The 11,908-nt window shown below is 45.0% G+C and overlaps 1 protein-coding gene across 2 annotated transcripts in view; it reads left to right on the top strand.

Annotated features, from left to right (window-relative positions):
* The first annotated feature begins 448 nt into the window (after nt 1–448).
* Nucleotides 449–11,908, top strand: part of DDA1 (DET1 and DDB1 associated 1) — a 29,993-nt gene continuing 18,533 nt past the window's right edge. Inside the window, exons 1-2 of one of the 2 annotated variants that reach the window (XM_018563362.1) lie at nt 449–561; nt 10,440–10,447. In XM_018563362.1, coding sequence (XP_018418864.1) covers nt 10,445–10,447 — 3 coding nt within the window. In that variant the 5' untranslated portion in view covers nt 449–561; nt 10,440–10,444. Of the gene's footprint in view, nt 569–10,439; nt 10,448–11,908 lie in introns of both variants that reach the window. The other variant, XM_018563361.1, reaches the window with a different exon arrangement.

The following is an 11,908-nucleotide window of genomic DNA, read 5'->3' as shown; positions in this document are numbered from 1 at the left end:
CCAGGGTGGTGTAAATGGGTCCTTAGAAAAAAATAAATTTTAATGTTTAATCACAAGGTGACTGTAAAATCATGTATTTCTGTGCCTCATGAATGTGTGTAAAAAAGTTATTTTGTTTTTGAACCAGGTCCCTTTTTGGTTGCTCGTTCGAATCCTATAGCAAATAAGCAATGTCATTCTTCATCAATCAAGTGAAGGAAAACCGCGCATTAGCGTTCCTTGTTGACCTGTGAGGGATACATCACGTGGCTGCCAACCTCTAATGACTACATTTCCAAAAATTCCTTGCGCTGAGCTGACTTTGCTAACGTCGAAAGCAGACGCCTTTTCCTGCGCTACCTATCCTGTTCATTGCTACGTCACTAGAGGCGGACACAGATAACCAGTTAGAGAGCAGGATTGCTGACAGAGTGGAAAAGCAGCCAATCAGAGACGGCTTTTTCGGCCAGAGCCTGCAAGCGGCCTCCAATGACTGTCGGGTTTGGCCGGGAGACGCTCTCGCGGCGAGTTTGTGTGAGCGGGTGAGGCCAGAGGAGCTGTAAAGAGGAGGAGGAGGCGGTTGAAGATGGTAAGTGCACGTTTGCATGTTAGGATTAATGGTTTTGGGGGGGTATCTGGTGTACAAGGTGGAATGTGGGCAGGGGCAATACTGGTACGTTTGGAATGTCGGGGGTGGTATTTTTAGGGTTGTGAGGGCTGAGGCTGTATGTCACGGGGTGGAAAGCAGTGTGGGGGAGGTTAGGGAGGGAGTATTAGTTTGGCGACAGGTTACACTGGTGATGAGGGGGGTGTTAAGAGTTGTGTGGGTTACTTTACTCCTACAGTGTGGCAGAAAGAGGCCTAGTCATTGCTGCACTGGGAGGCACTACTGCTGTCTGTGCAATGGAATTTAATAAGAAGGGCTATGGGAAAATCTATCCAGCCCAGGGAAAAATGGTGTATGTTTGGTGTTGGGATGTGTGCAGTGGTCCCTGATTTTGCTCTGCATATATTTCCCTTTATGTTGTATGAGCACATGTAACTTATGCTATGTAAGTTGTCACATACAGCAATCAGCTAAACTACAATTCAACTAGCAGTTTCATCAGCTAAATGCATTTCAGGTGCATGAAAAGAAAAGATGTGCACAGTCTTGCAGCTTATTTTCTTTAAAGTGTCCATCTATCTACATTTTATTCCCAGCAGCTTTCTTACTAGGCGATAATGTCACCAGAACTTCTTCCAGGGACGGGCATTCTTTCAGGACTGAGCGGCGCTCACATAATGGCATGTGAGCGCTGTTCAGTCTGCATGATGATGCAACCCTAGGAGGGTACGTATATGACAGGCTCGACTTCACTGCTGGACCATGCAAGGGGACAGCTATAGAGCATGGAGAGGGTAAGTAAAAATGTGGACATTTTTTTTAATGTAACACAGGAGGGGAGATCAACAAATGTAAAATAAAAAAATCCTTAAGATCTACATTATAAAGCAGCCACAGGCTGAGTAATGACATTCTGCAGAGAGGAATCATTGCTCCCTGTGGGAAAGCAGTGGTCTCTCTAAAGAGGTCAGACACGACCCCTGCTGAGTCATTTCTTAGAACAGAGCTATCCAGTCAGCAGGGAGAATGAGCTTTGCTGATTGGAGAGCTCTAGCTTTGACTCAGTAGGGGGTGTTTCAGAGCTATGCAGTGACACCACTGCCTCCACACACAGTAATCAAGGATCCATCTCTGGTGACAGGATTTTCTACATAGGCTGTAGCTACTTTAGAAAGAAAACTATCTGTAAAGCTGGCCGTAGACCTTACAACCCTCGCAAACTTTTGTCTTGCGAGGGTTGTAAGGTAATTTAAAAAATGTACGATCTGCCCATCTTGGACAGGCAGATGGTACTTGCGATCATCGCAAGCCCGCCCCCCTGAGGGGCAGGCTTCCGATGACTGCAATGCTAAACGGGCAGTGTGCGCTTGCGCACACCGGCCCGTTCGGCATTTGTCTTACGAGCATGTCACAAACCCGCCGAGAATCGTACGATTGTTGGCGGGTTTTCGAACATGCTCTTAAGACAAAAGTCGTGCGACCTTACAGTAGCAGAGGTCGCACGCCTTCCATACACCTTGCGATTATCGTACGATCGCGGGATTTCTCGCCATTATCGTACGATAATCGCAAGGTGTATGGGCATCTTAAGACATTGAACACCTTTTGCTGTGCCTGGAATATATTTAGCTGATTTATATTTAGGTTTAATCAGGCTTTAACGCAAGTGTAAACCCTCTCACTGAAATCTCATATTAGCTTTAACACTTTAAAGGGTAAGTGCATGATTAGGGATGTGCCGATACCGAGTATTTGGGTGAATACTTGTACTCACCCGAATGCTCCGATACCCACCCTGGATACTGGAACTTCCGGTCAGAAGGAGATTTCCTCTGACCGTCAGTGCCGTGAGGGAACATGGAGTCGGCTTCCCGGTAAATCAGGAAGCCGGGCAGTGGGTAATGAAGAAGCCAGGCGGCCTGTCATTACCCGGCTTCTTGATTGCCCAGGAAGCCTGCTCCATGCTAGCGGAAGTACCGGTAAATATAAATATCCATACTCGCACTCGATACTGAAATACCGGTGTCAGTGCATCCCTATTAGACATAAGAAATAAATATATTCTCTCTTGGCTTCTATTTTGAGTAACAAATACTACCCTTCAACACAGAAGCTGCTGTATGGTACACGGCAAGTTAGTAATCGAGTTTCCATAAAAATGTGAGCACCAAGAAGCCCTATAGGATGTAATTCCTGTTATTCTGTAAGTTGATGGGAGAGACAGAAATCAATTACAAACGCTTGGCTGCAGGACTCCTGCACCAAGCTGAAGAGGACTTCTTAGCGCTCGTGTTTTTATGGAGACTTAATCGCTAAGTTGTCCGGCAAGCGTACAGCATCTCCTGAGATGGAAAATAAGTTGTTCTAAAAAAAAAACATTTTGTAGGGCCATGAGCGAACAGGTAAAACTCAGTTGACACCATTAAAAGAGTTTTTTATACTTACCAGTCTGGCAGATGGCAAGTGAATTGTTCACACTCTAAAGGTGGCCATACACTGTACAACCATCGCAAGACCTTAGTCTTGCGATGGTTGTAAAGTGATTAAAAAAACGTACGATCTGCCCATCTTGGACAGGCAGATCGCACTCTCGATCATCGCAAGTCCGCACACCGAGGGGCGGGCTTCCGTTGACCGCAATGCTGAACGGGCAGTGTGCGCGTGCGCACACTGGCCCGTTCGGCATTTGTCTCCCGAGCACCGTTCAAATCAGCCGAAAATCGCACGATTCTCGGCTGGTTTTCTAACATGATCCTTAGACAAAAGACGTGCGACCATACAGTAGAAACGGTCGCACGTCTTCATTCACACTGTTCGATTCTCGTATGATCGCGGGATTTCCCGCGATTCTCGTACGAGAATCGAGCAGTGTATGGGCACCTTTACAGAGCTGCAGGCACTGCTGCTGTCGGACACTTCCCTGTGTAGGATTGCATGTCCCATGCTGGCCATTGTGGTTGCCCTAGCCGAACCTATGCCAATATAGAACGCAGAAGTTATGTAGGGACTAATGAGAGGAACCACAGCACCTAGTGGTGAACACGCTCTTCAGCACACTGAGAAGTGTCATCCCCAGCACCTGGAGCGCTGCAAGAGAGCAGTAAATTAATTATCTGCCCACAGGATTGGTAAGTGTACAGCTTTTGGAGGTTCTTTATATTAGTGATAGGGCTTCTTGAATATTATTTCAAAAATTTATTGATTTTCTTTTTTTTAATCTGGAGCTTTCATTAAAATAATATCTGGTGATCCTGACATGAAAGTTTTTTTTATGGGGTGACAAATCTTTTTTTCCTGTCAGTAATTTTTGCAATGTCACCCTGTAGTATTTCCAGTAGAGACTATAAGCATTGGTGACCTGTGCTTAATGTGCAGGCATGTTCAGTCATTTTCACTGTTAGGAAACCCACCCTGAGTAATGGCATGTAGATATCACTTGTTAAAAAAGGCTGGAGGAGATCAGCAGCACTAAAATGCAAAAAAAGATACAAACTGTAAAATTTGTTTGTTGGAGTTCAGTGAGCGACACGGGATATGGTTATTCTTAGACAATTGGTTTTACTGCAAGCTTCAGGAGAATTTGGACAGTGGCAAACAAAAAAAAAAAGCCATTGGCCAGTCAGGCATAAACCCTCCCATTATGCTTCAGTTTTGTAGAAAAACAGTGTTAGGAGTAGATTACAAACCTAGTGCTTGATGAACTCCAAGAAACGGATTTTATGTTTAAGTACACAAATCCTGTGAAAGTTAGAAAGAAGCAGTCTAACTAAGGACTGAGCAGTAGTAACAAAACATTAGCAGGCCCACATAACAAAACTGTAAGACTGGGGGCAGCTTGCAGCTGCATTAAGGACTTTACTCCCAAAGCTGACATTAGATGAGGCCTGAACATCCACCTGGTAAAGAATGTCTAGGTGGCAGCCTTGCAAATCTGGGAAACAATTGCCTCATGCTGAAATGCACATGAAGCGCTTACAGATCTAGTGGAGTGCACCTTTTAGAGGAATAGGTGGAACCTTGTCTCTAAGATCATAAGCATGAACAATGATCTGTCTAACCCACTAAGAAATGGTGAAGCAAGAAGCTGGTTCCTGTGTACAGAGGCCATCCAAAATGATAGTCAGTCTTTCTTATGACAGCAGTGGCCAAGAAGTAAACCCACACATCATAAACTGCATGCATCCAGTGAAGGAAAATTTCAGTTTGATGTACCGGTGCAGGACAGAGAACCTGAAGAGCAATAGCCTGGTTGAAGTAAAAAAAGCGAAACCACATCAGGAAGAAAGGTGACTTTAGGCATTGGGCAACACCTTAGTCTTGTCCTGTAAAGAGCCCTATCTGGTCGTGAAAAAGGACATTGGCTCAGATATGCTCCTAGCAGAGGTGATGCAACAAGGGACCCAACTTGTGATTGGAAAGGGGAATATCCCTGATAAGTTCAAAAGGCCTTTAGGGCCTGTTCACACGACGTCCGTTTTGTGTGCTGACCGGCTCCGTACGCTGCTGCACTCAAAATGTATCCCTATGTGTTTTATGGGCTCCAGTTCTCACGTGCGCAGTCCGTTCAGCTTACGACAGAAAAAATACTGCATGTCACATTTTGTCAGGTCCGGGAACGGATACGCAAACGCGTCAAAAACGCACTGCGCTGCAGCTAACATACTAACAGCCCCACTCCAGCAAAGAAAAAAAAATGTTTTTTTTTTTTCCGCTGGAACGCATCAAAAACGCGGCCAAAAACGCAATGCATCAACAGCTCCACGTCTGCTGATCAGGACCTGATCTCATGTGAACAGGCCCTAAAAGTGCTGACAGAACCAGATTCAAATTCCACAGGAGGCACAGGTGGTTGTGCAGGAGGAGCTACATTGAAGCCACCCTGTGCAAATCTTAACCAATTAATTGGGAGACTTTGAAAATTAAGAGTGCAAGTGCCAAGATTTGCCATATGCCGTTCCAGGCCTCATTGCAGGAAGGTCAGAATTATTCCCCTGTTTCCTAGAGTGAAATGTTTTATTTTGTGTGCACCATATGAATTAAGTCTTCCTTGTGTGATGATAGACCTTGCAGGAGGTAAAATTTCCTAGATTGTAACAGCGTGGGAATTACTGAATCGGAGAGACTCCTGCCTCCCATGCATTGGATTGCAATACCCATGCCATTAAGGCCAGCGACCATGAAGCAGCGTGGTAAACTAGTTCTTCAGATGGGCGATCCACTCAATCTAGAAGAATCAGGGTACCTGCCAGAAAGATGATCAGTTCTGAATACCACGTTCTCCTGGCCCAGATCAGAGCTATGAGGATCACTGGAATGCCCATCATCTCAATCCTGTGAAGTAGCTAAGGTAGGAGGTTGAAAAGGCATAGATTAGGCTGTGCTGCACCTATGGGACACCAGGGCATTCACTATTTCTGCCAGAGGATCTATGCACCTGGAGACAAATCTGTTCAGTTTGTTGTGGAATCTGGAAGCAAAGAGTTTTATATCCAGCATCCTCCACTTGTGACACAGATCCTGAAAGACTTCTGGATGTAAGGACCCCTCCCCATGACCAGATGCTACCTGCTGAGGTACTTGTCTGAAACTGAGAGATTTACGGGCCAATTATTTGTGATTGAACTGAGCCCCTGGTTTGGCCTGGGGGTTGGAAGCTTGGAGGTAATGAAAGTAACTCTTCTTGGCCTCTGAGGCGAAATGGGTCTTTTCAATTTGTAGTCTAGCCTTCTTTTGCTGGTACAAATGACTACTTTTACCCCGAGTGACAGGACATCCTGTATGTGGATGTCCAAAGAGTTTAACAAAAGCTTGTGAGCACAGAGGAAGTGACAGGTCCTCTTTATCACAACATCAGCTACAGCTGATGAAGCCCAGATCATGCTTCATCAGCTTCCAGAGCACAGCAGCCAGAGAAATAAAAACCAGAAACCGTAAGTGACAAAATTCTTGGCTTCCGATTTCAGAAACCAGAGAGATGATCAGACTGCAAATCTGTGCTGATCTCCCTCCCGTTCACCCACCGTGTTGGTCCTGGGCCCCAACAAGGGAAGCGAATCCCGGAATAGTCAGCAGCGGCGGTGGAGGGGGCACATGTTACTTATCCCCCATACAAGTGATTGGGTGGTTTTACAGCCATCTGATCACTTGTATGTGAAAGCCGGGTGCCTACTGAAAAAAACAATACCAAGATTAAGCTGCTGCAGCAATACATAAATCAGGGTATGCGTTAGGTTAGGGTCAATGTTTCAGGCAGAATAAAAATAAATGACAGGTTGTATATTTTTTTACTGTGATAGTGTGAGGAGAGTATCGCGTGTGTGTAATTTGCACCTGTAGTGTCGGGGTCGGCATTCATTCCAGTTTCAGTGTGTCTTAGGAAGGATAGGAATAGGTTTTATATTCACCATGGTAGTGCATGGTGTGTAATGCATTTTCACACTGCAACGTGTCTATAACATATGTATGATGCATAATAATTATATTTGGGTATTTTGCCCCCTCTAATGCAAAATACACAATATTGTTTCTGGGCCTTACTATGGGTACAGGCAACAAATCATTCACACATATGTAGTATCTCTATGCACACCAGGCTCATGGTAGTGGCAGGAAATATACAGCTTAATTCTAGAAAAAAAAAATTATTTGATAATAAAACAGATCTGGAGATATCCATAACCACTTACCACCAAATGAAGGACTAGTTTGTCCTGGAAAAAGACGAGATATAATTCACCTGGATACATGAGGTAGTGTCAAAGATGTGTACAATTTTACAGACACATGCACAAGTTGCAAAACTAGGTTCAGGCATTAGGGTTTACTTTACCTCCATCATTATGGTGTTAATGTACATGTGCTGACAAGAAACTTGCTGAGAGAGTAGAGTGGGCAAAGGGATGAACAGCTGCTGCTTCTTCACTGTCCAGTGACAGGCCGGGAGAAGGGAGTTTACCTTTGCTGAATTACTTTAAAGCAGTGGTTCTCAACTCGTGGGTCGCGACCCAAAAGTGGGTCGCGACACCCTCTGCAGTGGGTCACGGCGTCATGTCTGCATAGACCGGCCCATCTGCATTAGAGAGAACTAGAGAGGGAATTTGTGGTTCAGCCTGTGGAACCTCATAGTGTCAAACTGTCCCCTCTCTCCCGGCCTCCCCCGGGCTCTCCGATAAAGTGATATGGCCCGGGGATCGAGGGGACTATTTCCTCACTTTCGGGCCGGCGCATTAATATCAGTTATAGTTCCGACAATTAAGTTATAGTTCCGGCCTGCACTGGAGAGTACAGCAGATATCAATCCGCCGCTGTATCTACTGTACTCTCCAGTCCAGATAGTTCAGTCGGCTGGAATCAGAGAAAGGTAGGCAGGCAGATAGGGAGATGTGCACTGTGGCAGGACAGGGGACACTGATGGATATTATGCATTCCAAGCCCACATAATATCCATCATGTATATCCATCACTGTCCCCTGTCATAATGTATGTTAATTAAATACACAATTAATGTTATTACACAGACTGGGCTCAGAATACATAATGTCCATCAGTGTCCCCTGTCATATTGTCCTCTGTCAGTGCAGAAGCTGGGGAGGGTATGGGGGGGGGGCATTAGCAGGGGGCTCCGCTGCAATTTTTTTACCTGCAGCAGAGCCTATGCTAATGCACCCCTCCCCCAGCTTCTGCACTGACAGGGAACTTTATGACAGGGGACACCGATGGTCATTATGTATTCCAAGCCCACATAATATCCAATAGTGTCCCCTGTCGTAATGTCTCCTGTCAATGCAGAAGCTTCGGGGGGCATTAGCAGGGGCTTAGTAGAGAACCTGCCGTGGTGCCCCTGCTAATGCCCCCCCTTCCCCATACAGACACCCTCACCACCCCCTCCAGGTTCTGCACTGACAGGGGACATTAGGACAGGGTACATTGATGGACATTATGTATTCCAAGCCCACATAATGTCCATCAGTATCAGTGGCGTAACCAGAGTTATGGGCGCCCGGGGCAGACATTCCCCCCCCCCCCCCATTATATAAACATCCATTGGAACTGTACCCCGCAACCGCCACCCCCACACGTTTTTATTTTAATTTTTTTAAATATTTAATTTTTATTCTTTATAAACTTTTTAATTTTTTTTAATTCATTTACTTTCAGCAAAATATATATTGCTGAATACTGCACAAGTTGTTTTGTGTAATAAATTAAAATGTTTCATAAATGAAATCATTTTTGGGTCACGCCTTAATGACCAAGGAAACATGTGGGTCCCGAGGTTACACAGGTTGAGAACCACTGCTTTAAAGTGACACTAAACTCAAGAGTGAAATCTTAAAATTGCATTCAAGTACCCCAACTATTAACAAAAAATTTATCATTTGTGTATTACTCGGCTGTAGTAAGGAGAACATATACTAACGTCCTCACATGATCCAAAACTCAGCATATAGTGGGCTATTGCCCGCTATATGCTGACAGCTCTGCAGCCGGGACGGATCCCGATGATACTGTTGAGAGCCACCCACCCAGGTGGCTGATAGGGAGAGGCCGCTGTCAATCTACAGGTAGAGAAAGCTATGCCCACTCCCCTCCCTGTTTGTCCTTTCAGTCAGGACTGGAAGATCAGAGAGGGGAGGGGGGAATCCTTGCGGGGAGTGGTGACTGACGGTCACCGCTCTCTGCAGGGAGATGATCGGTGGTATATATTTTCGCTCTCTTCCCGATAGAGCCGACGTGTGACAGTTTCAATGTCGCACTTCAGCTCTAGCTATGAGGATGAGTGTAACTCACTTACCCCATAGTTCTCATTTTAATGTCACTGCAGTAAAAACTCAAAAAATCGGGTTACCAGCCTGGCAGGATTTTAAACATCTAGACTGGATAGACAGAAAGCCAAATTCTTTGGCAGGTAAAACCGCTTCAGAAGTGGTCAGCTTTAACCACCTCCCGACCATGGCCGTTCCTGAACGGCTGGACGGGAGCCTTATAGGAGCAGGATGGCATCTTAAGACGTCCTTCCCCTCCCCTGCTCGTGTGCGACGCTCAGCGCACACACGAGTGGGGAAACTGACAGAAATGTAAACAGCCAGTGATGGCTGGTTACATTCAAGTGATTGGGCGTCTCTAGACACGCACGATCACTTGTACCACCGACATCGTCGTCACCGCCGCTGCCGGACCCGAGATCCACTGGGTTCCTGCAGCGGTATATTACATCACTTCCTGCATTCAGTGTCACTCTCCGGTTACAGAAGCCGGTGAGAAACTGCTGAAGCAGATCTGTTCAGCAGAAACTGCTGAACAGACCCCCGTTGTCTCCATAAAGAGGACCTGTTATGTGAATTTGCTATCACATAGGGATTTCTTAGTCCCCTATGTGATGGCTATAAAGTTAAGTGTAAAAAAAAAAGTTTAAAAAAAATTAAAGCAAAAAAAGTAAAATAAACAAGCTTAAAAAAAATAAGTAAAATAACACAATTATTTTAGTCCCCCGCTCCCCACATACACACGAAAACATGCGTTGAAAACGACGATTCCGCCCATTGTGGCGCACATGTTACATATCGCCGCGAATGTCTGAGTGAAAGCAATAATTTTAGGGCCATTAAGTACTGATAACACTAAACTAATGAGGGGTAAAATCTTTTAAAGTGTCGTCTGTGTTAAATTTTGGGTATTGTAGTTTTCTGCGATTTTGCTGGTGCGCTCAATTTTAAGGCTTGACATGTTTGGGGTCTATTTACCCGACGTGACCCCGACTTTTACATTTTACAAAAAAATTGGGGTGATGTTTCAAAACGAAAAACACGCAGTGGTGATTAAATACCACCAAAACAAAGCTCTATCTGTCCCCAAAAAATGGTATAAAATTCATTGCAGTACAGCGTTGCATGACGGAATAAATGTCAGTCAAAGTACTGCAGCGCTGAATACTGAAAAATGGCCTGGACAGGAAGGGGGTTTAACACCCCGGTCAGCAAGTGGTTAAAGAGACCCTATCACTTTGCCCATGCAGGACAAGGTGACAGTGTCGCTGGAAAGGGCATCCCCTCCCCCTTTTTACTCATCTTATAAGCGCACCCTTTCAGCTGCCTGCTCCTCTGCAGCCAGCACCGAGATAGGCTGTATTACCGAACCAGTGGTTGGGCAGGTGGGGGCATCACATCACGACTCCCTTCGAATAACGGAGATTGGACATAGAGTCATGGGGGAGCAGGGCATATGCTCCTCCATATCTGAAAGTCAAAGTACCGCAGCGCTAATTACTGAAAAATGGCCTGGGCAGGAAGGGGGTACAACACCCCGGTCAGCAAGTGGTTAAAAGGGTTATCTGCTCATGTTCTGGCAAGAATATTTTCACTGCTCAGTTTACCAGTTTTTAGCACATTGCCCCAATATGACATTAATGTTGTCAAAATGTAGTGCGACATACGCAAGCTAAGGTGATCCTGCATTCAAGGCACAGCCTGCTAAATAAGTCATATAACTGGCTCTTATGATGCTCCTTGCAGGCCTTTAATGTATATACATTACTGTCTGGGACTGCCTTGAACACAAGTTTAATGTCCAAATTGGGTAATAATCTTGCACAAATCATTTGGTGATACAAAGGGTAGTTTCTGGAATTTTTTTTTTGTATGACCATTAAACTGTAATCTTAGCAGACACCTCATCTAAGTTGAACATGAAACTGGTTTCCAAGGTTTCGTTGTAAAGGTGCCCATACACCCTACGATTATCGTTTGGAAAACAAACGCGATCGGGTATTCGTATGATAATTGGTTAGTTGATGGGAAGCAAACGATCACAATTACTGTACTCTTGGACAAATTTCCTCGATCAGTCAGGCTGGAAAACTTTTTTCAAAGCGGACGAAAATCGATGGATTAGTGGCGTTTTCGTATGAAGAAAATTGCAATAAAAACACTGCACTACTGCACATGCACAACAAAAGTGCATTCTGGCGATCGACGAAATTCGTTGAGTTAGTATTACTAACGAACAAGAATTAGAATCGACATTGGTCTGTGCATTATGGGCTATTTGCGCTAAAATGGCAGCAACAAAGATTTCCGATCAAAAATTGTAAGGTGTATGGGCCACCTTTTTAGTCTTCCAACTCTTACACAGTAAGAAATAAAAGCATCCTGAAGCTTCCCCCTGATAAATTGTTATATTTTGGATGGTAACTGCTAGGGTTGCACAGATACCAAGTACAGTACTCGGTACGAGTACATGTACCGATACCTTTTGAGCTCCAAGACTACACTAGAGACAAAATTCAAAAATTAGGAGACCGCTGTCGTGTAAGGAGCACACAGA

Source organism: Nanorana parkeri, unplaced genomic scaffold (genome assembly GCF_000935625.1).
Source record: "Nanorana parkeri isolate BGI_ZX_2015 unplaced genomic scaffold, ASM93562v1 scaffold659, whole genome shotgun sequence".
Classification (NCBI taxonomy): domain Eukaryota; kingdom Metazoa; phylum Chordata; class Amphibia; order Anura; family Dicroglossidae; genus Nanorana; species Nanorana parkeri.
The sequence above is the reverse complement of the archived record's forward strand: the minus strand, read 5'-3'. Positions and strand labels throughout refer to the sequence as shown.